The 24,735-nt window shown below is 43.5% G+C and overlaps 1 protein-coding gene across 2 annotated transcripts; it reads right to left on the bottom strand.

Annotated features, from left to right (window-relative positions):
• Window positions 1–4,833: 4,833 nt before the first annotated feature.
• On the bottom strand, window positions 4,834–23,996 carry Klf5 (KLF transcription factor 5). Of its 2 annotated transcripts, none has more exons than XM_087586699.1 (4): window positions 23,810–23,996; window positions 16,543–17,407; window positions 15,387–15,446; window positions 4,834–6,611 (listed from the first exon to the last, which is right to left on the bottom strand). In XM_087586699.1, the coding sequence occupies exons 2-4, from the start codon at window positions 17,393–17,395 to the stop codon at window positions 6,433–6,435; spliced, it is 1,092 nt and encodes a 363-aa protein (XP_087442825.1). In that variant the 5' UTR covers window positions 17,396–17,407; window positions 23,810–23,996; the 3' UTR covers window positions 4,834–6,432.
• Between the last annotated feature and the right edge of the window lie 739 nt (window positions 23,997–24,735).

Genomic DNA, 24,735 nt, shown 5'->3' with positions numbered 1-24,735 from the left:
GTCATCTACCTTTTTTGAACAGTTACATTGTTTTATTTATACTTATGTGTATGTGTGTATGTTGGAAACAAACAAACAAATATAATGCTTAACAGAAACTCTATGTGGTTCACAAAGCACAGTATATTTATAACTTCTCTCTTTTATAGAAAAATAATCTTTTGTTGCCTTCTGGTTTTACACACACACATAGACACACGCACATATATGCAAACATAGATAGATATAATAGATATGGAGATAGGTATATATAGATATAGATAGATGATAGATAGATAGATAGATAGATAGATAGATAGATAGATAGATAGATAGATAGATAGATAGAAGGTTGGCCTCAAATCTACAGGAACTGGCACCATGAAATGACCAATGCAGAGCCAGATGCTCTAAGGTCAACCTCCTGAACTCATGCGGAAGGAGAAGGTGGATGAACTTGAATGGGAGGTCTCCACTAGGAAAGAAGAAAACCAACTCCAGAAAGTTTTCCTCTGATCTCCTCATAGCACGTATCTCCCCAACTCATACACATAAATAAATACAGAAGTAAATAAATGAATTGTAAAACCTTATAATCTTCCCACCTCTGCTTGCTTCCTATGCATCACAGGTCCCACCAACATGCACAGACTTTTTTTTTTTCCTTAATACTCACTGTTATAATGCTTATTAAATAAGCCCCATGTTTTGCGACCTATGGTCTTGAGTAATAGAAAGGAAAGGGGAAACTTGGCTCCCACTGATTAATTTTATACTGGAGCACTTAATTCAACTAAAGATAGAATCTGGCTAACTTTAGAGAACAGACTAAGTAAATGGTAAAGAAATGCCCTCATTGAGGTACAACTCCAACTTAATCCAAAAAACCCCACCGGACTTAGCTAGAGACAGGAAGCCACCCTAGCTGGAGTGGACCATTTCTGTAGAGGCAGGTAGGGCTTGCCTATCTAAGGAGTCTCTAATGTGATGCCCTGCCTAAAAGCTATAAAGAAGGAGTGCAGTAACCAGTGGAGATAGCATAATTCACCTTTGCATCAAGGGAGTGAGAATGAGCCCCACACAGTTAAATCTGAGAAGCCGATGGATCTGAAATCAAGTCACACAGTGGCATCCTGGCCAACTGAAACCTGATGCGTTATTCCAGTCCTGTCAAACTAATGTGTTTTGTTTACAAAGAAATACTGGGGACATGTCAGAACCCACATAATCACTGAGTAGACCCAACAGTGACCAGCAATTAAATTCTTTGTGGCTTTGCAAATACATTGAGTGAGTTGTCTTTTGCAAATACTATTTCCCTCAAAGACTAATAATGTTTAAAAATCTACAGGCCATTACACATTTGCTTGTGTTACAATCCTAGTTTCACACTCACCCACCTTATCAAAAATCCAACACCAAAGGCTAAATCAACAACAACACAAAGAAGAAAATTGGCCAGCAGTAAATTTATTCAATTGCTACAACAACTTAAGCCAATTCACACAGCACCAGAATACAATTATGCTTCAAAATGTCTTTTAATAGCAATAATACACGGATGGGTATCTTCTTCCAGTGAGGTGGTGGTGGTAATGGTCTTGGCCAAGGAATTGACAATCCGAAGAAGAAAAACATATAAGAAAGTCTAGGAACCAAACCTGGAATAATTACTCAAACGCTAACGTGTCATATGTCTCTAAGCACAACGGGACTCTGGCCAACAGTGACAGACAAGAATTCGAGCAGGTGGTTGCCAAAGAGAAAGGGTTGGTGTGGAGGCAACACGTAACATTTTAGCACCGAAGAAGTATAAGCAGGGGGTCAAGAGCAGCCTAGGTAGAGGAGAAAGGAAGGGTTCAGTGGCAAGAAGAAAAGGCAGCTTGTTCTGTCACCCAAAGTTTTATTAAAGTATTAGGAACGTCAAGGCCAGTGAGGTCTGGGGACCAAATCAAGAGCAAAGGTTCATGGCGGCAAGGCAGTGGTTAATCCATACAGTTGTAAACCACAACTGAATAGAATACCTGTGTCTTTGCTCCAAGAAGCCCGTGGCCAGGGCTTAGGGATGTATCTTAGACCATTATTTCCCTAGGATGCTCCAGGCCTGGGTTTGATCCAGCACCTTATACAGTGGTGTAGTGACCTGTGCCAGTAATCCAGCTCTCCAGAGCTGGAGGCAGCGGGACGGGGTTCAAGAGCATTTTGCTGCACAGCAAGGTTGAGGGAAACGGGGCTAGAGATCGTGTAAAGGAAAAAAGAAAGGAAGAAGGAAGGAGATGGGAGGAAGGGAGGGAGAAAGAAGGGAGAAAGGAAGGGAGGGAGGAAGGGAGGAAGGAGGGAAGGAAGGAAAGGAGGGAGGGAGGAGAGGGAGGGAGTGAGGAGAGAAGGAAGGAGGGAAGAAGGGAGAAAAAGAGGAAAGGAGGGAGGAAGGGCGGGAGGGAGGAAGGGAAGACAGGCAGGCAGGCTGTGGCTTAACTTTTCTCATTTTAATCTCTAGAAGTAAATTTAAGACAGAGAAATTATTTTTCTCCCCGTGAAAGGATGAGAAACCAGTAACAACAAACTGTTACCGAGTTACATACTCATTAGAGGGCTGGAAACAGCAGGGAGGAATAAAACGGCTAAGGCCAAATTACCCAACTGCAAGTTCCACTTTAAATCTGAGGACAACAGGGATCCCCATCTCGATTTACGGTGACTTATTAGAGTGATTGATTGTATTATCACTTTTTAAAAAATGAGGTTTTTAGTTTATGTTTTAATTTAACCAGGCATTGAAGAAAGGTCATGGGACCTTTCCTGTGAGGTCAGCATGGGATACATAGCATATTCCAGGCCAACCTGAGCTCTACAGTGAAATCCTATATCCATTCGCCAGAAAGAATTATAACAAGCCAGGATGGTAGCACACGCCTTTATCCTCAGCACTCGAAAGACAGAGGTAGTGAGAGATCTCTGAGTTTGAGGCCACTCTGATGTGATGTACCCAGTGATTTCTATGACAGCCTCTAAAGGAAAAAAAAATGATGGTAATAAAATTCCTCTAATCTGAACCCTTATTTTTGTCTTATTTGAAATATAAGTCACTAGCTAGGCGTTGTGGAGCACGCCTTTAATGCCAGCACTTGGGAGTCACAAGCAGGTGGATTTCTATGAGATCAAGGCCAGCCTGGCTTACAAAGAAAGTTCCAAGATGGTCAGAAGTACACAGAGAAACTCCATCTCAAAAACAACAGAAGAAATATAAATTACTAACACAAAAATAACAATAAAAAACAATAAAGTGTGCATTAATATACAATTATCCCGATGGATGAGCCAACATTGGCATACTAATTACATCCTTGATGTGCGTTTCCTTTCTCTCTTCCGGAGTCAGGTCTGTGACTGCCAGACCTAGTGCCCTCAGTCCTTTCCTCCTCCAAGGCTTTTGGTTAGCATGCCGTAGTAAGAGCTCCAGAGTGTCATCCTGGCCTTCGCAGCATTTTATAGGATGCCCAGGTCCTCTCTCTTGCCTCTCATGACACAAAGTATGTATGTTCTAAGACCACAGAGGCAAGTTTTATCATCAGGTCACAAGACGGGGGCACACTGTCAGCATGACTCATCACTGCTAGTGTCACCTGGCCAGAGCAGTGTCAACAGATTCCTGTACTGTCGTCACCCCCTCTCCTCCTTTTCTTACTGGAGGAAACTGGTGTTGCAAGCTGCACTTGTGAGCACTGGATTCTGGGTTCCCTTCTTCAAGATGGAGTGACTTAAGGGGTTGGGGATTTAGCTCAGCGGTAGAGCACTTGCTTAGCAAGCACAAGGCCCTGGGTTCGGTCCCCAGCTTGGGGGGGGGGGGGGGATGGAGTGACTTAGACAGTTCTACATATTCTCTTTCCTATGAAGGTTTTCCTCTTGGGGTTACAACCAGGTCTTCATTATTCTGACACAGCCCATACTTGGGGATAAGGGGGGTGGCTTTCACCAATAACCTATGCTTTTTGAAACTCTTAAAGATGCTACAGGGCCCCCACTATCCCATGACAGGCTTAGAATTCATTTCTGAGGTCCCACGTGTTCACACCACAGTTAGGCTTTAAGACTCGGGTGCTGCTGTTGGGTACAAGACTTCCTGAGGAGTGAGTGGTGCCCAGCTCTCAGCTCACACAGGTAGGCACAATCCCTGTGGGTTTGAGGCTCAGGACTTGGAACAAAATAACCTCCAATTTGAGAAAAATCCCTGGCTGGGCGTGGTGGTTCCTATGCCTTTAATTAATCCCAGTACTCGGGAGGTCAGGTGCTCTGTGAGTTCAAGGCCAGCCTGGTAAGAGAGCAAGGTCCAGGCCAGCCAGGGCTACAAAGATACTGCCTAAAATAAAGGAACAAAACCAAGTCCAGTTCCTGTTTGCCTTCAGCAATAGAATCTCCCACCTGTCCAAGCTGAAAAGGTCCACGAATCGAAGCATTTGAATTATCCCTCCCTGTAGACCTGCTTCTATTTTCATAGTTGAGACGAGAGCTCAAGCAGCTCACAACGGACAGCCTTGAACTTTGTGGCAAAGGGCAACTTTGAACTTCACGCCTTCCTGCTCCTGTGAGGGCTGGGGTAGAGCTGTGTACCACCACTGCCTGCGGGCTGGGTAATCTAACGAACTGAGACACACACATCCAGCCCCGAGTCATCATTCTGTCTTCAAGGAGTTGATTCAAAGTGTTGTCCATGGCCTTGGATTCAGCCTCTCGGAGGCTGGTATAAAAGGCAAGTACTCTCCAGTTCACTCGCCTGATCTGACCCACCAAAGAAGAAACTTGACTTGGGATTATAATATACTTGTGCTATGGAAGGTCAAGAAGTCACCACATAAATCTTTTAGGCACTTTTTATTTTCAAAAAAAAAAAATTGTCGTTAATATATAAACATCTCATTCTCTCAAAAAATTCTACAGCTTTACAGCTGCTTGCTGATATTTGCATAGGAAATTACCACAATACAAAAATAAGGGGCGAAGCAGCAGAACAGCAGCCGAGTTATGCTTTTGATGTAGGTGTGTCCACGTATAAACATCTAGAAGCCTTACAAAACTATTTACACCGTTTGTTGCCTATTTACACGTCGAAGCAACTTTTCTAACAAACAAAACTATAATTTATCAAGTTATGAAAATTGTTTTCTAAAAAAAAAAAAAACTTACTATATTACCACAAAATAAATAATGATAAAACAAATATTTTAAAAACAAAATTAAACTTTTAATTAAGACTGCTTTTGGCATTTTGCTTGTGATTTCTGCCCTTTGGTTAACAGCATCAATGTCACATTCCTAGCCATATTGCATATTGGTAAGCTTTCAACACATCACTGATATCAAAGGCAGACACCGAGTCAGTATTAATAACAGATTTAACTACGTGGCACTGTAATTTCAATAAAATTACTGTCTCACTGGATATTACATGCAAAAATCCATAAATTGTCATTTAACCAACAGCACTGCAGGAGCAAACATCCATGTCTGACAAAAAACTGCACCGGAAGTTCAATGCTTCCACTCGTGAAAACAGTGTCCTTAAGTTCAACAAGAAACACAACCGTCCTTTCTCCACTTAAAAAATGATACTGTTCAACTATGGTAAGACCATTAATGTCTGTGTATTAACTATCTTTAAGCATTTCAGTTTAAATTCACATAAGAAAAGTCTTATATTTAAAATAAAATCTTATTTCAATCAGTGAGTGAAATTTGCATTTTACTCTTATTTGAATGATTTATCCCCTCCCCAAAGAAATGGATTTGGTAATTGAGGTATCTTACCACAAACTCTAACTGTAAATGTATTCATAATTATCTTCAAAGTACGATTTCTCCCCCCCAAACAATCCTTAAAAACTTGTAATAAACCTATAAAGCTGATTTGCATATTTACAAAATTCTGAATAGCAAATATAGGCAACTCATATAAAAAAAAACAAAACAAACAAAAACATTTGTTCAATGGCTACTTTGTGAATTGCCAGGTACACTGTGTACCTCCTCTCTGTGGAAATAATCTAGTCTTAAGAAAAACGAGTCCGCGTCAAGTAAAATCTTGACAATCTGTCTGGGTGCCTGCCAAGCGGGTTTGTTTATCCTAAACAATGTCACACAGGATTGCGCGTGCGCAGTCTGTATAGAAACAGCATACGCACCCCGTGCACCCCCACCAGTTCCCCATACTGAGATGCGACTGCCTGTCTGGAGATGAAGTTTGCTGGAAAAAAGCTAGTAGTGAGCATGACAGCAAGCTTCCGGGTTCTCAAAATGACCAAACACTTTGGTATTGATACAATGTATTCCCTGTGGCCTCAAATATACAAAATATACATTTCCAGTTCTTTTGATTTTTTTTTTTTTTATATGAAGTTAGGTCTGCGGTTTAAAGGATGGCGAGCGGACTGCGAGGCGTCGAGCCGGTGTGCGCAGTGCTCAGTTCTGGTGGCGCTTCATGTGCAGCGCCAGGTGGTCGGAGCGGGAGAAGCTGCGGTTGCACACCACGCACTGGAACGGCTTGGCACCCGTGTGCTTCCTGTAGTGGCGGGTCAGCTCGTCCGACCGGGCAAACCTCCAGTCGCAGCCCTCCCAGGTGCACTTGTAGGGCTTCTCGCCTGTGACAAGAAGAGACAGGGTGAGGTGGTCTGCTGCATGACCAACTGCGTTGCCCGCACCCCATCCCCACTGTGAACGCACAAGCCTGCTCTTCAAAGCTGTGGCAAGGACAATATGGTGTGGCAAAAGAGTTGAGAATTGGTCCACCTGGCCTTCCACACCACTCAAGGCCAACCGTACAAACCAGTAAACTTAAAATCCAATTGCATTAACATTTTGCATGATACTTTTTAAATTCTAGCATTTGCTGGTACACGAGTATATTGAACTTTTATGACACAGGCTGCTCCATAGGGGTTATCAAAATTTATTTTATGAGGTTGGACATGGTGGTGCACACCTTTAATCCCAGCACTTGGGAGGAAGATGTAGGTTGATCTGTGAGGTCTACATACATAGTGAGTTCCAAAACAACCAGGCCTAGTGATCCTTCATCCCCAATTCAATGAACAAAAATTTGGCAATTGTCCAGGCCACACAAATTTGTGGAATACAATAAAGCAAGAAGGCCAGGCCTTGGGGATCTTACACTGTTGACACCTGTACAATTTCTATGATCCCTAATGTTCTTCCCAAGTTTGCCAACCACGTCCAATAACTTAAATAACACAAGTTTAACTTGCTGTTTTATAATTGATCCTATTTAGGATTTCATGTCTTTGGGGTAAAAGGGGAGAAACTCGGAGTAGTTCTGAGGAGAGCAACTGCCCGACCTTTCTTGTCTAACTGAGCAGTGTCCTGATCACTACTGTGACCCTACAAACTACCAGGACAAAGAAGAACAGCCTGAAAGAAATCACAGGACACTGGTCCCATGCCTGTTCCTTCCCTTACAGGAATTCACCCTGGCCTTCCCTGGGCTTCTGCCTGAGGTAAATCCCTAGCCTTGTTTTGGCTTCCTACCGTTCCATTTTTTAAAAATGCACATCTCACTCAGCCAGGCATGAAGGTAAATTCCTGTGATCCCAGTACTGGCAGGGATAAGGCAGGGGGGTTATGATTTTGAAACCAGCCTATGCTACATATAACATGCTATCTAAAAAGAAAAAGTCAAATGAACACCTGATTCTAAAACTCTCCTCCATCACAGATGCGTGTTGTGTGTGTACTGAATCATTGAGTATTTCTCCAGGTAGTTCTGTCTGGTGAATTTAAAGGTGTGCTATACTCTCTCATAGTAAAACTCAGTCTAGAAAGTTACACTAACACTCCAGGCTTTTTTTAAGTAATCGAAAAAGTCATTTCTCTTCCAATTTACATTCATACACAATGCTGGATTCACAGAAAGACTTTAATGGTAGTGGTAACTGTTACTATCTGGATCAGGGGGTGTCAATCACACAGAAGAAAGCTTCACACAGAAAAGTCTAGTAAAAAAAAAAATAATTACAGCGTGGCTTTCCTGCCGTTCCAACGGAGAGGGGGGTCTAATTCTGGTGTTTAAATCAAGAAAGAAAGAAAAAAAAACTTCCTCAGAGTCCCAATTTAAGAAGGATCATTCAAGCCTTTCGAATTTAATAATTACATAGCATAGAATGAAGTTTTCAGGGTCTATATGTTAGGAGTAGGGGACACTGAACTCTTTTTGTTCACTGTTTTTATTGGCTGCAAAGCCATAAACTACACCAATATTTTGTCAAGTTGACTTTACTGATTGGTTGACATACAGTAGCCATTAAAGTTCCTAAAACATTTGGGGTTTTGCTCTCAATTTATGTCCATCTATAGCTTATTCAGCCAAGAATACCAACAGTGTCTGGCAGGGTAGGAACCGGGGCCAAGGCTTACTCTGAAAGCACGGGCCGACTATCCCCCACTTGGGGCAGCTTCTATGGGATTTGTTCAAGTGTCAACACTGTTCAAGCAAAACAACGCAGAGGAAGCTGGTACCCCATTTCTGGCTGAGGAGCAGACTCAAGCCTTTTTTCCTCAGCCAGAAACACTATGGCCAGTACTTCTGGGAAAGCAAACTGACTTCCTCCAAGTTATATTTCAACAGGATAGAGCTTTCAAAAGTTTAATTGGATTTTTAAAGAATCTCTTTCCAATACCACCAATTTGAAATAGTCGGTTAAGCTCTTTCGACATCCACTGTATTTATTTTTAAGTCCTGCTGCTAGCGTCAGGCTACGGTGAACAGAGGCGAGCTTGTGTGCTGTGGAAACCCTCCTGCTTTATCACACAGCGTGCATGTGCTTCTCTGCCTTACAGTTAGGGAGATAGCTGAAGAAGCTCCAAGTCTCTGAAAACTATGCCCAAGTTAAACACACTTACTCCCCATGCTGATAAAGCTGATTAGCGTACTGTATAAAAAACCTCGGCAGGAACTACTAGAAGAGGCCGAGCCTCGAGCCTCGATCAGGTCTCCAGGAGTCCGCTCTGGAGCTAGGTAATTTTTGTCATTCAACCCTCAAAAGCAACTCCAGAAGAAGCTGACTGATTCTGGCTCCACATCCACTTTAATGTCCCACTTAAGTCTTCCACATTGCTACTCTCTTTTTGATTCAAAGAAGGAACACACGCTTATTGTTCAAATTGACTTGGATTCTACAAGCCTCTCGTGAAGAGGGGAAGGGACTCTAAAGGGCTCTGAGGCCCGTAAAAGCCTCGACTGTTTTGAGGTTTGGGACGCACTGTAGCTGGGCTGGTCCCTTACAGCGACTCTGAAAGCTGCTGTCCATACTAGAACTGGTGACCTCTAAAGATGCTACCCTGAAGAGGATTCCTCTCTGTGTTCGAGAATGCTTGTTTTGCCAAGTATTAAAAACACATCCTCAGTAAGAAACACTGTCTATTTTCCTTTGATGAACAGATTAAAATTTTTCCTTTCTCTGAACCATCTACAACAGAGTGGAGGTTTCTCTGCTCTGTTGCACATAGTCAATAGTCAATAGTCCCACGGCAAGGCCCCTTTCTAGAAAGTTCTACATAGACTGTTGTAACAAAGGAAATGGGGTAACTAACTCTAAGGTCTATTTTCCAGTAAATAGGTATGTTTCCTTCGATGTTGAAAAGACGGTCTAAATCAACATATTGCTGATAAAAAAAAAAGCCCCAAACTACCAGAACTGAAGAGGGCACAGCCTGCACTGGTATGCCTAGCATATAAATGGTGTCTGACCAACACCATCTTTTGGGTTCCTGAATCAGACCCAATACCAGACCTGCTAATAAAAGGGTAAAATAGAATACAATTAAGGAACCCTGGGAAAATATTTACATATATCTGAGAAAAAAAGGAGAGTGATTTGGGCTCACTGACTTGTTCATACAACTGTTCTAGTACTTTCTAATGAAGAGATTTTATTCGTGTTTATACTGTAGCAGCAGTAAGTAGTCTAGACTTGTAAACAGGAAGGGTCAACTAAGACTTCCTGGATGTCCGTAATGGCCTATCGAGGGGCACTAACATAAAGGAGATCAGATCATGGAGCCCATTCTTCATCACCGTTTCTCAACTCACTGCATCCTTTTAAATCCAATCCTCTTCCTCCCTCCCTCTAGACCTGAGTAGCTGCTGAAGTAAATGTGTCTTCACTACATGCACTGACTGGTGGGTTTAGTCCCTGGATCAAACTTGAAGCCAGTTAGTTGTTTGATGAAGCCCTGGGAAGCCAAGAGAGTAGCTGAGGCTTGGGACCACTGGGGTAATGTGAATAGAGAACCTTGCTTCGAGTGTCTTCAGGATAAAATCCTAGAATCCCTTATCCTGAAGGTGTACCAGACGCAGATTCTCTGTAAGCAAAATTCCTTCTGTAGAACTGGAATAGTCGTAGTTCTGAAAGAGCCTGGACACAAGCACCACAGGGTCTTCTACCGGGAGCCAGAGCGTGGGGAGACTGGGATGGAGGGGAGGTGCCCTTGCTGTGGAGGCCAAAGGAACCTTTGCTCCTTCCTTCTGGCACTTGGCTAATTCTCAGCCTAGACAAGCACTAACAGTGGAAACGAATCACCAATTCGAAGCCCCTGACAAAGATGCTGTTTCCGTTTGGTTGTCTTTTTCATAAGGTCCCAAAGTAACGGGCAAGCAAACAGACAAAACAAAACAAAAAAACAACTAAAAAGTTAGCAAAATGTTTCACTTAAAGGAAAGAATGGCCTTTTCCTTTCATCTGCTCAACAGGGCGACTGCCTTCCCTTTACCCAGACTTCACCAGGCTACCCTCTCTGCCCAGCAGCTCACCTGCCTGCCTCTCTATGAACAGCCAAAGGCAAACTCAATTCTATGCAGATGCTTTTAGGTGAAAGCTAGCCAGTGTGTGCTTCTAGAAGGTTACCTGGTTTTAAACAGGCCTGCTAGACATCAGGAATATGAGCTATCAGACAGGCAAGGAGTCTTTCCCCTCATAAGACATTTCTAATCTTTCACCCAAAAAGATGTAGGCCATTAGATAGAACTAAAAATACCCAGCCAGGGAAAATTCCTGAGTGAGTAAACTGTACACTTTTAAATACTGCTTTCCACATCAAATGGGTGATTGCTTCTCGCTCAATCCCAGCAATTGTTTCATCTACATAGGAACCGTCTCCTCCCACGAGCTTAAAAACTAAAGGGTAAGAGGAGATTAATTCTTCGGATTCTTCACCAAACCAATCAGAAATGTCTGCGGAATTAAATTATCCTTCTTAACCTTTGATAAGCTTTATCATCTCGGAACAATGTTTGATCAGTTTCCTATGTAAATGTTTTTCTGATGGAAGGACTCCTCGAAGCAAAGGTTAGTCTCACCAGTGAGTCATTAAAAAGAAATTGTGTCTAAGCTTTCATGTTCACAAATGCCTTTCCTGGGGTCTAAACTAACAAGCCACCTAAGCCACTGCTTTTAAAAAATGCCTGAAAGTTAAGATGAAAAAAAAAAATTTCAGAGCTACAAGTGAAATCCAATTCTGAAAGAACACTAATGCATTTCACCAATTCCTGAATGGTGATGCTTTTCAATGCAATACTTTTAAAACAGGAAAAACACTAGATACCCCATGTTCAGATTAATTTTCCTTATGGGATACTTATTCTGATACAACAGGTTATGCAGCTAACCGATATCCATCTATTATAGATCCAAGTCATATGAACGTCATCACCCATTATGGCCTGAAATTCTGAAATCCTTCCTGGTTCTCCGTCCCTCTCCATAGATTTCAGTGGAAAAACGCCTGTGCTAAAAACATCTCAGAAGCCAGCATTACCAAAACTGTCTGAGATCTCGGCAAAGACCTGACTCGACATCTGTACCCAGGATGTTTACTTACTGCCCAGATCAAACTTAGAAACTAAGGCAGAAACAAAAATTATGTACTTACAGGTACACATGGTAACATCTCACAGGTAAATGTCACTGAATCATTTGGTTCCTACAGCAGGTTAAAGGTGAAGGTGGAGACCTCACACTGAAGGGTGTCCCTCTTCATCAGGGAATCAGCACCGGACTCAAGAGTCTGTTTTGTGCCATTGCTACTTAGCCTTGCTTGAGGAACAGTTTCTAACCACCTGTTTTCTTTTTCACACACACACACACACACACACACACACACACACACACACACACACACACCCAGATCCCCCCGGCCAGCAGAGTTGTGCACTCTTGAGTGTTGCTCCTAAATGCTTCTTTATGCATCTGCTAACTCTATTTGGACCAGAAAGCCAGAAAGCCGGGGTTGTATACATAATCATAATGGAATTTGGGAAAGGGGTCTGTCTGGAGTGAACATTGCTAAGGTAGCCTAGAATGCAGAAAGTTTCAGCCATGGTGGCTTAGGGTGGCAGAGTTGTGTTTTTTTTGAAAAGTACTAATAGGAAATTTTAGATTGATGGCAATGTGTACCTTCCTTTGCAAACATCACAAGTCATAAGAAAGACATGTCATAAGTGAAAGTCCAGATGATTTGATTTGGGAACAGACCACTTATTGACACTGTTGCCTACAAACAGTCCTAACTATTCTTCTCATCAGAAGCATATTAAAGTGCACCCTTATCACAAATATCATACACAAGCACCCTCTCACCCACAAAAGATGCCTATATGAAGCCAAGCGTGGTGTTACATACAGATAAATACAGATACAGCTATGTCTGACCAGACAGAAGACCTTAAGTGTTTTGTGTTCAATAAAGAAGTGCCAAGTCCAAGAACTTAGAAAACCCAAATGCTGTACTAGTGACTCAAAAGCAGACTGGCTTTGTCCCAGCTTAGGAAGAATGAGTTAGCTGTGCAGTTGACGGCTACGAGGTTAAACTCACTCTATAACAAGTTAGAGAGTCGCTTACTATCTAAAACCCCAGAAATAAGCCAGTAAGAACACAGATGAAGGTTCTTTTAATTGCTTAACTAAAATAAACTGAGGCATACGCTAACTTGACATTTTTTTTTAAAAATTACTGTTACTTTCCACAGAAATGCTGGGACACTTCATACTCTGCCTGCAATCATTAGAAAAGCATTTCTTTTATATCAAATACGGTCAATATTGCCATGTAGGTTTTTTTTTTTTTTTTTTTTTAGAGTCCCCTAACAAGTTTTCCAAGTGGGAGGAAATGGGACAGAAAGAAAAACAGGACAAGCTATTAAATCAGAGGTACTATTCAGAAAGGAAAAACAAAAAACTGTTTCATTTGGGCATTTGAAGGAGAAAAGAAAAAAAGAAAGCAAGCCACAAGCCTCTACTGGCTTCCTGCACATTCAGAGCAGGAGGAGAGGGAGGGAGGAGACAATGGTAGCCAGCACACAGGTTAATTTTAAAAGGCATTGTCTAGAAACCAGAAATGAGGAGAAAGCCTCAATGCGCCATGATTACCTAAGAACGGGTTTAGCCAGATGAGCGAGTCTGCTACGAACCCTCCCCAAGGCATTTGAAAGACTATCAAACAAAACTTCATGAAACTGCATTACATGGCCTTACTCATTAGATGTTTAAGGCCGCAATATTTACGATCGAGTGACAAAGTCCTTCCATGGGACCCTAACTAGGCCTAGATCCTCCGTCTCAGTCTGCTTTTTTATTAGTACTGTCATTGTTCAGACCCACTATTAAATTTCTCTGCCAGCAGGTCAAGTTCCAGGATCCCAGGTACAAGCATTCAGCAGTAAACCCTGACAGGGTGGAAAGGCTATTCAGATACAGCCCGCAATAAGCAGTCGGTTACATCGGCATATGTAATTGCACATTTTATTATGGGGACTTTAGTCTCGAAAATGCCTTCCTTCTTCCCTATCTCCAGTTTCAAGGACTTCTGATGAGAGAGGAACAGCTCAAATGTTTCGAAGCTACTATTTCTGTTTCCCTTGATCAAAAGCTCAAAAAAAGCCCAAGTTCAGTGTTTCCCTAACAACACTAGTCTACAAAAGGATATTTCAGTATGTTGCTTTAGTATTTCTATATGGATTCTTCTGGCCCCTGTCAACTGTATGTTATGAGGGATTATATTGGAGCTTGAATTATCTGTTGGATTATTCTGTTCGTGCTTACCTGCTGACAAAAAAAAAATATATACCTCGGGCTCAAATGATTTCATTCTCATCACAGATAAATGTGAGATGTCTTTCTTTTAAAAGCCGTTCCAGGAAAGCCCGAATCTACCATTTGGATTTGAGGAAGTGTTTAGCATTCAGATTATCTAGCAAGGCTCCCTAACACGCCTACAAGAAGTCTGCAGCCGCTCTCACAGGGCTCTACTTCTGCACTGACCTTTGTTCAAAGGCTTTTACTTTTTAATGCAGCGGTTAGAGATAACTACTTCATTTATCAAAACTCAATTTCCATAGTAACATCTAGCCTGGGGAGATTCAAGTCCTCACACTAACCCAACAACCCATTCAAAGGAACTGTTGAATACTTTGGTTTCCATGGCAATGGTGGAATAATACATTTTGCTAGGTCACTGCTTTTATTAGCAAACTTATTCTTTGAACTTTAGGTAAGGAGGGTGTATTTATCGAGGCGGGGGAAATGCAGCCACTTTTATATCTGTTTTTACCTTTAGGGCTATTCTTAAGAAAATTATAATTGTAGCCATCCAGACACCTGAAAATATTATGGGTATGTGGAACCCACCCACCCTCTAATAAAGTAGGCTGCTGAATTTCATTGTAAAAGTGATTCTGATAATAAGGGCTTCAAAATTAATAGCTCCTACAAGGGACTGCTGTGAATTTAACCAAACACATCAAAAATATAATTAGAGACTGAACTTAAAAATGAGAATGAAATGGAATACTAAGGATGGAGGAGGCCTTCTCAAACCACAGCCCTCCGTCCTGGCCACCCCATTTCATACTCTGCAAATCTCAGGCCCACTTTTCAGAAACAGCAATAAGGTTAAAACACAAATATTTGAAGCCACTGGTGAAACTGATGATAATGTGTTAAGCACTGGTGCTCGACGTGGTGAGTGGAAAAGTTTTTACCTTAAAAAAGGGCCTTATTGAAGCAAGATGATTTACCAAGATTTTTTTTCCTTCTTTCAAGACAGAAAGAAATAGCATTGCCATTAAAGTTTTAAAATCCATCAGTAAACACTGCTGTTCACATTTTGAGGGTCATTAATTCTACGTGAGGTGACAGGGCAAGGTCTCACCGAGGAGACATCAGCCTTCCCGGAATCAGTTTCTTGGGGAACTGAATTTTGAGCCCAGCCCTTGCTGAAAAGGTAGGCCATTAAAAAATAAAAGTTGACAGAAGAAAGAAGAGATCAAACACATCTTGGCTTTTAAAAGGATGAATGTCACTTATACTATTTACACAACTCCCAGAATTAACAAGAAAATTACCTACCCGTATGAGTCCTCAGGTGAGCTTTTAAATGAGACGACTTTGTATAAACTTTTGTGCAACCTAAAATAAAGGGAACAGAGGAAGAACAACTTGTCATTTCCAGGGCCTTTTGCAATCTTTACATTCGATGATTCAGTGTTTAAAACTTGGCTTTCAAGATGAAATCTCTTGTGCTAGATGTAATATTGGAAGTTTTGGTTAGGAAGTTTCAAGGTGCCCTCCTGACCTTATTAGGAGGCAGAGGTGATCTGCTTTATGGACCATTTTGGGAGCAAAGACCACAGATAATCCAGCCAGTAACAAATGGAAATTCTGTGTTTATATTCCAGTAGGTACTTTTTGCTATAAGGCAGGCTTCAGTGACTGGAGAGCTATCGTAGTGTGTGTGTGTGTGTGTGTGTGTGTGTGTGTGTGTGTGTGTGTGTGTGTGTGTGTTTAATGTAATGGATGTAGGACTGACAGTGTTATATCTGAGATAACTATAATTTTCTATACTCCTGTTTTTTTTTCATTTAGCATGTCATGCCACATTGTGCAGTCAATAAATTATGCCCCGCATTAACCATAAACTCACTTATGCCTGCAACTTGGAGATGTATTACGTTCAATTATATTTTGGGTCATGTATCTCATTGGGGAACGAGCACACACTAATGGAACCAACCATTCTTAAAATTCATCCTGATGCCTTGTGCCTGCCAAGGGGTCCCTACAACCTGAAGAGAAGTTACCACATGCACTATTGCCTATCAACCTACTTAATCTCCAGAGACTTTAGAATTTGGTGCTACGGTTTTAGACCAAATGAAATCCAATACTACTAAAGAGAAAGAAACCCCATTTAGATTAATGGTCTAGTCATTACATAAACAAATCAAATAAAAAAGGGAATTGTAGGAGTTAATTAAGATCTCACTAAGTAGCCCAGGCTAGTTAGAACATCTTCCTATCTCAGCCTCATTTCGGGGATTAAAGGCATGAGCTGTCATGACTGGCTAGCCATTATACACCAGCATAAAACACAAAAATATTAAGAGAAAAAGTACACCCTATATATTTTCATGGCTAAGGTTCAAAAGGGAGCAAATGTGAGACTCCGGGGCACCCCGGAACACGAAAAACACTACGGATGCTCCAGAGCACACAGACCACATACCATCATAATCACAGAAATGGATGCGTCGCTTCTCCAGATCCGGGTTACTCCTTCTGTTGTATCGGACAGGTTGGATATTTGGCGAATTAACTGGCAGAGTGGCAGGTAAATTTGGATTGTGAATTGCCAGTTTCGAAGCAATTGTAGCAGCATAGGACGGAGGTGGGGTCAGATTCTGGAGCATCTCAGCTTGTCTATCAGGACTTCCAGGCTCTGAGCTCGGTGGTGATGGGGGAAAGTAGGTGGCCTGCTGTGGAAGAAACTGACTCGGCATGGTGTACGTGCAAGGAGGCATGCCCTGGAACTGTTTCATGGACGTCTGCGGCACAGCAGAGGGGTGTGAGTTAAGGCCAGCCATAGAGACATTAAGGGTGTCCATGACTGCTGTCTGGTTTGTCGAACTGGGCATGTCTAGATCAGGTGTATTCAACAGCTGGTACAGGTGGCCCTGCTGGGAAGGGACCGAGAGATGAAGATCTGGTATAGGAAGTTCTTGTTTGATGAAGATATTGTTCACCTCTGGCGCTGTGGTCTGGTGGGAGCTGAATATACTGGTGAACTCAGGGAGGGCCTGGGTGGGGGCCGGAGGAGGAGGGGCGGTGGATTCGCTCTGGTGGCTGAAAATGGTAACAGGTTCTGTCTTGATCTGTGTTACGCATGGTCTCTGGGATTTGTAGAGGCCAGTTCTCAGGTGCGTGATGTCAGGGAGGAAGACGTTCATGTTGATGCTGTAAGGTAAGCCTTCAGTGTCAGTGAAGAACTGGTCGACCACTGAGGCACTGTCTCGTCTGTATTTTTTATGCTCTGAAATTATCGGAACTGGAGGAAGCTGAGGTGTCAGATACTTCTCCATTTCACATCTTGTCTAGAAAAGAAAAGATGAAAAACGTAATCTACCCGATTCAGTCAGGAAGGATAAATAAATATGGCCTACTAAACTCCAGGAGTACCGGGGCCAACTCCTAAGTGTTGCTTATAAACACACAAGTTCATTCTGTCAGTTGTGTAATTATTGGTTAACCAAAAGTCTCTGTGACATGTCCTTAGTAAAATCACTCCCCCAAATCATCCCCAGACAAAAAGTGAAAGAGGTGGGGGAGGAGGTCAAAACATATTCTTTTCTGATGCATTCAAGTCTCACCCCGGTCCGAGAACGGCAAGTCTTCAGTTTAAAGCACGGTATCACACTTTTGCCAAACTGTCTCAAATCTGTCCGCATCCATTACACTTAAACATGCTTCACTTGAAAACTAAGACCTTTTGCAACTCTTCGAAATAATTATTTCGAAGGGCTCTTCCGTGGGCATAGTTAGGTTTTCTTTGGATACTAATATAAAAATGTGCTTTGCCCATTTCGGAACTTTCTGAATAAAAACGAACATTTGGAGCAGGAGCCTGCATCCACTCGTACAAAACAAGTGCGCCCTCAACGTTTGATCTAAATGTTCATTTTACCCGGCCGATTCGGTAACTGGTTACATTAATAATGAAACGGACCTGTTCATGTCCCTATCTAAAACAGATCTTTTAATTATCAAGGAGAAAATCACTCCCTTGGTAGACGGGTGCTAAGACTCCCGTGGGTGGGGAGAGGCTGGTGGGGAGAGGCTGCTGCACTCACACAGTCATCAGCAAAACATTTATCATGTCCTCTCCGTGGGCCAATGCTACATTCCCCCTTCCTCTGTAAAAAGAGCAGTCATCTTGCTATCTCCTGAAAGAACCAAACTGAAATAACCGAATATCTTCCAGGCCCTGATTGTTTAAGATCAGACATAATCCAGCTACGGATCAGACGCGCTCTTCTAATACAATGAAAACTTTAATTTTTCTCATCTTTTTTGACATTGAAGTTAGAAAAAAGATCAAACCCCAACTACGTGAAATGGTTCATAAAAACCCCTGCACCTTAATCGATGAATAGGAGTCTTATTTTTGCTTTTAATTTTCAAAAGAATGTCACCTCGGACCTCAGATCATCAAGATCTGGATGTGGATGAGGACGGACGGGATTTCCCGGATATGCAGGACTTAAAAATAAAGATTCATGCTGTGACCATGTGAGTCACATCTGACAAAATGCCACTGTCCTCTCAAAGCACACTGGCAGACCAAGAATTAGGCGCTGAGTGCAAATACACAATACAGCAAGAGGCTATTAAACTAAGTGTCTTGAAATAAACCGAACTAAACCCTTTCGTGCACTGCGCTCCCGTGGCGGTTAGTGGTTTCTGATTTTAGCTCTTCCAGCTGTTTGCATGTGGGTCTGTTTCCAATTTTTTTTTTCCTTGGGACCAGCTAAAAGTCCCGGGAAGTTTTTTCTAGGCTATATGACTCCCGTGCGTGGGCGAAAGAAACAGGCGCTTGCTCTAATTCGGCTGCTGGGCAAGTGTAAAAGCCAACTGCCAGCTTTCAACGCGACTCCGGGAGGAAATTTACGCGCACAAGAAAAACAACACCCCTGGCCTTTTTTTTGTCCGTGTTCTTTTTAAGGAAAAAGAAGCGGTGTTCCAATACAACCTTAAGATTCTAGTTTCCTAAACGGGGCCCTACAATCCATTCTAGGGTGAGCCACGGGGGCATATGAAACCCCAGTAGTCCAATCTGCATTTTTATTTCACCCCAGAGGACGCAGGCAGGTGGACTTCCAAGGCCAGGGCCATCGGGAAAGAGTGGTCAAGAAGCATTTTAAGCCAAGTTGAGCGTGGGTAGAAGCCTTCATCCGCACGCAAGAAAAGACAAGGTGCACGTGAGCGCGCGGCTCTTTAGCCTTCTCTGGACAGATCGGGGTGGGCCCCCGCCCTGCTCCCCCATCCACTCCGCGGCGCCCCGTCTGGCAGCGCAGGGCGGGGTTGCCCACTCGGGCGCCCGTTCCCGCGCGTCCCAGCCTGGAGCGGCCCCTGTCGCCCGCGCCTCGCAGCGGCGGGACACGCCCGAGCTGGGGAAGGGAGGCCGGCCACTCTCGGCTTACCTGGACCAGCTCCTCGGAAGGCAGTCGCGGGCCGGCGGCTGGCGGCGGCGCAGGCGGGTGGTGGTGCGCGTGTTTCAGATCGTCTCCGGGGAAGAGCGCCGCGTCGCGGACCGGGTTCGCAGCGCCCAGCACCGGCTTGAGCTGCGCGAACACTGGCTCGTCCTGCGCGGCCGGCGGCTGGGGCACTGGTCCCAGGCGGGCGCTCATGGTCAGCACCCGCGTGGGCATGGACGGTCTGGAGACTACGGGAGCGGGGCACGGGGCGATCGCGATTCCCACCTCGCCCGGGCTGGCACAGGACGGAGGACTCGGCGCGGGGCCGCAGCGGGAGACCCCTGGGCCGGCAGCCAGACGCTCAAGAAGGCGGGCACGAAGATCGGGGCTCCTGGGCTCGGCCACGCGTCACCGCCGATGTACTCCGACCGCCACTTTCTCCCGCCCCGCCCCAGCGCTCGCTCGCTCCCTCGCTCGCTCCCTCGCCGGAACCGCTCCCGCCACCTCCAAGCTCCACCAGCAAGCTAAGAGGGCGCGTACCTGCCCCGCAACTACTGACACTTGACGCCCGCCTCTATTTCACCCAACTCCAGGGAGGCAGGGCCAGCTCATGCGACTGGCAGCGTTGTGGCCAATGGCAATGCCCCAAGGCCAGCGGCTAGCCAATAGAAAAGAAGCCCCACGAGGTCCCGCCTCCGACGGGCCGACCGCACCCCTCGCGGGCCAGGAGCTTCGCGCGCAGGGCTGCGGCGCAGTTTGTACACAACTTCTCTGACAGATTGGGCCGGCGGAGCACGGGGCGGAGGGAAGGAGAGGAGCGGGTGGAATCTAGGAAGAGGGGGGAATCAGGGTGGAGACGCGAAGGGAGATCTCTCCGAACTGTTCTCTGCCAGGATTAGGGCGAAAAAAAGTATTGCACGTCTTAGGTGTTGTGCAAGGACCTGAAACTCGAAAGCTGAAGACAGAAGGCAGCTAGGTGGGGGAGCTGAGGTTTCCAGTCTTATCCAATGAGTGTATTTTTTTAAGTATACAAAATGTACTTTAGAGGAAAACAAGGGGCGGTGCGGTAACAAATGTAAAACAGCTCTCATTTCTGTGTTTTCAACCGTAGATCTATCTATATACTTTAGCAGATCGCTTATGGCCTGAATAAAATCTGTAATGTCAAGCATTTTTTCAAGTCCTTGCATACCAACCTGGGCACATTTCCCCCTACAGCATTTAAGGAGCTAGAAGTTTTCACAGACATTTCTACTTTCCTTCGCCTGCCGTATGTGGGGGAAAGGTGGGGTAGGCCATATGAATTATGAAGTTTTTAATATTTAAACCATGTTGATTCTAGTCGGAGCATGGAATCTAATTTGAGAACTAACAGCCAGCTCAACTGGGTATTTAAATAGACATTACATCTTTGGCTTATTTTTGCTAGCACTGTAGTCTCTGGAGGGGGGGAGACGGAGTTTTAATATTTTCAGAAGAGAAGTATGGCCCATCTACCTAATACAGTGGCACCTTTTCCTACGAAACGGGAACCAAAGAAGCCACAAACATACACAGACACTCAACGACCCTGAAAACTGGGAATCCAAATTTGTAGGAAAGCAACGGCCAACTAAATGACCACCTTTTTACTGCGTTATTTTAATGGAGGGTGAGTGAGTGGTTTTGTTTGGTTTGGTTCTTAATTTTTGCCAGTAATCGCTAAAGGAAACTACTCTCCTTAATCCTTAATGTTCTTGTACATGATTTTATCTGGCTTATTGAGAAGCTGAGACAATAAACTGCGACTTTAAAAAATGCCTGTCGTATTGCTATCAACCTACGTCTTTTGACAGCACATTATAGCAGAGTACCTACAGAGAGCACACTGCCCCTTTACAGTGAAGCATCTTTTAAAAAGTTCTTAGGAGAAAAAGTGTACCTCACAGGTATGAGTCTCCTTAAATGAATGTTTGAAGAAAGTCTCACGTGCTGTTTGTTTGTTTGTTTGTTTGTTTAGCAAAGATAGAATCATATTGTGAACTCAATTTCTCTTCTCCCTTTTCCTTCCTGTTGCAATGATCCATTTTTACAGTTGTCATTGCTGCTTTCAGAGAACGGGCAATGACGCCTTTCAGGATACCAGGGTGTTATTTAATAAGTGTGTGTTTTAAGTGAACAATTTCATGTTGCCAACCTTCATCTTTAAAAACCTGGCCTCATTTTCTCTGTGATTAAACCCGATCATGAGCTCAAATCACTCGGAAACAGGTCATAGAATTGTTGTTGGATTTTAACTTTTTAAAAAGAGGTGATTTTTTTTTTTACAAGACCTTTGGATGCTTAATGCTGATAATATAACCAAACTAAGGCGTGGGGTATTAATAACTCTTAATACAATATTTCTTTTCTTTAACTCTTAACTCTCAATACAATTTAAAGGTCTTGGACTTTAGCTTTATTTTGATTGACTTTTAAGCCTATCCAGACCAGAGCATCAGTGGGGCGTGATACTTCACTGCAATAAGACCCTTTTACTTTAATGGGAATCTTTCTAAATTTCACAATAGCTTTTTGACATGCTGCCCCTTACAAAGATTTCAATTGCAGCAAATCAAGACCCTCCCAAACCATGTGACAAGCACTGAAGAACATATTTTTATGGCCTTGTCACTCTTTACTTTCCTATTTTTTAAAGGATGTATATATGAGCCTACCTTGGTCTGGTTCATATAGCTGATCCATTTACAGTTTTAAAAATACTCGAATATCTACTTTTTTTTGCTTGAAATGGTGGCATTTATTTAAATGTAATTTCTGGCATAAAGATCGGGGAGTAGGGCCACCGCTTTTAAATAAGTAATCGTTTCTCTCAAATCCTTAGCTCTTCAACCCCACAGAAAATATCCAGCTCAGCTGTGTAGGATCCTACGGAAGTTGGAAGGCAATCCTTTTCTGAGATGTGTACCATGCTGTTCTAAGCACACAGAGACCATGTTTAACCAAGACAAACAGCGCTGTTGACAAACTTGTCCACTCGGCTTCCAAAAAGGGGTTAAAAGTCGATAAATATTTTTCAGATTTTTCCAGGTTCTACACTGGCGTGCCGCCAGCCAGTGTGAATGGACAGATCCTCAATTACTTTGAACTTTCTAGTTCTTTGCATTCCTCCCTGCTGAGTAGTCCTGCACCATTAGGGAAGATGGGAGAACACCAAAAAAGACAAATGTCAGGTTTCAGAAATCAATTAGTGGCCTGGCAGTCGTGTGTGAACTGAAGTGTGCCAAAACAGGGGATTGATTCTGAGGGAAAGAAAGAAAATTGTTGAGTAGTCAGGCTGGCTGGGAGAGTGAGCACAGAGGCAGTGTGCATACTTAGGTCCTTAGTCACTGGGCAGCGAGGATTTAGTCTTAGAATAAACCCCAAGTGTCACTATCTTTACGGGAATAAATACGCCTGAATGTGTGGGGGCTGAGCCGGCATCCAGCTACGGGGGCGGGGGCTTGCAAAAGACAGTGGAAAAAAAAAATAGATAAATAGCTTCTCCACGAGCGGAGGAGAGCAAGGAGCACTCTGCAGGGCAGTGCTTAAAGAACACACGGCAGCAGAGACATCTCGGGTCAGTTGAGCATAGAAAGTCCACCCAAGCTCACTCAATGTGGGAGATTATATCCACGGGATATGGGATATTTCATCTCTGTTCTCCAAACTATCAGATGATACTGGCCCGTTGAGAAGACACCAGAAAGAGCAACAGTAGCTTGTGGCAATTGAGCACCCAGTGCCGAGGGTAAGATTATTTAATTAAAAGTGACTTTTATATTCACTGTGTGTCCCTGTTAGAATCTGGACCAATGGAAACACAGAAGAGATTTTGTCCCAGAAGAACGCTTCACATCTTTAATCTTTCTAGTTTTTTCATTCCTACCTGAAGCCATACATTTTTAAAAGTTACTGAGGCAACAACACAGTAAATAAGTTCTCCAGGAGACTAGAGGACGTGCCGATCACTTCGATTCAAGAACTTTAGAGACACAACAGATGTCTCTTCGTTTCTTTTTTGTGCTGACAGATAGGTCAGTTCAATATTTTAATGATTTCATTTCTTTTATAATTTCAGATGACGTGTTCCTAAGGAAACAATTTAATATCCTGATTGCACTGTCTCCTTTCCCTTGTTCATAAGAAATACGTTTTACTTCATTTTGGATTTCAGTGCAATTCTCCGAGATGCGCCGAAAAGCAGTGTCCGCGCGCACGCAGCTCATCCACCCCCAGCTTTAAAACACGAGTAGTACGTTTTTTTAAAAAGTAGAGCTTTACCTTTTGGAGGGACTGGGATTGCTTTTCCACCTTGTTAGTATACAAAGAAAATGGCAAATATGAATGCCTTAGACCAAGTTATAGGCCAGGCATACTGCAGCTTCAACTGTACAGTATTTGAATCCCGACTCAAAATACCATAGGAAAAGGGGAAGACAATTCCTGGCCCGAAGCAGTTACACCAAACAATCTTTTAGAACATCAGGGATGCTACCTCATCAGCATCACAATGAGCCAAAGGCTGGCCATGCTATGACAACAGCGGTTATGGCTGCAGGCTGGGAGGTGCAGGCAGAAGTGCCCGAGGTTCTGAGCAGGGAAACACCCCTGTGGGCACGGATTCATAGATGATATGTGTACAGTCGTGGTAGGGCTGATGTCACGACTCCATGTGCTGCTGCGGCGGTCCTGGAAGTGTGGACAAGTTTGGGGTGGGGTGGGGTGGGGGGGACGGGACACTGTGTCAACAAGTATGAAAAAGGCAAAAGATAGGACTGAGCTCAAGGGAGATAAGCCAGGCCTGGTGGGACCCTGCTTCCACCACAGCAGTCGGAAGCAGAGTCAGGACAATAGTTACAGATTCAAGGTCAACGTGTACTCCTTCAGAGTGACGTAGGGAGACCGTGTCTAAAACAAAGATAGATAACATAAATAACTCTCCATCTAGAAAATAAACATATATATGTATGTATATATATATATGTACACACATATGTTGGAAATAGCTTAGATATCTAACAATAGTACAGTAGCACGCGCACGCATGCACACACACACACACACACACACACACACACACACACACACACTTAGAGCGGAAGAACACTCATTGCTCTTGCAGAAGACCTGAGTTTATTTCTGAGCACTCATGCAGGTGGCCCACAACCACTTATAACTCATCTCCAGGGAATTTAATGCCTCTGACC

The sequence above is a fragment of the Rattus norvegicus genome, chromosome 15 (genome assembly GCF_021556685.1).
Source record: "Rattus norvegicus strain SHRSP/BbbUtx chromosome 15, alternate assembly SHRSP_T2T, whole genome shotgun sequence".
NCBI lineage: Eukaryota > Metazoa > Chordata > Mammalia > Rodentia > Muridae > Rattus > Rattus norvegicus.
The sequence above is the reverse complement of the archived record's forward strand: the minus strand, read 5'-3'. Positions and strand labels throughout refer to the sequence as shown.

Coding starts and splice junctions, on each gene's coding strand:
- Klf5 (XM_087586699.1), bottom strand. CDS start 17,395: ATGGAGAAGTATCTGACACCTCAGCTTCCTCCAGTTCCGATAATTTCA. Junction 15,447..16,542: donor CCATTTCTGTGATTATGATG/GTATGTGGTCTG, acceptor CCTTTATTTTAG/GTTGCACAAAAGTTTATACA. Junction 6,612..15,386: donor TCACCTGAGGACTCATACGG/GTAGGTAATTTT, acceptor TTCTTGTCACAG/GCGAGAAGCCCTACAAGTGC.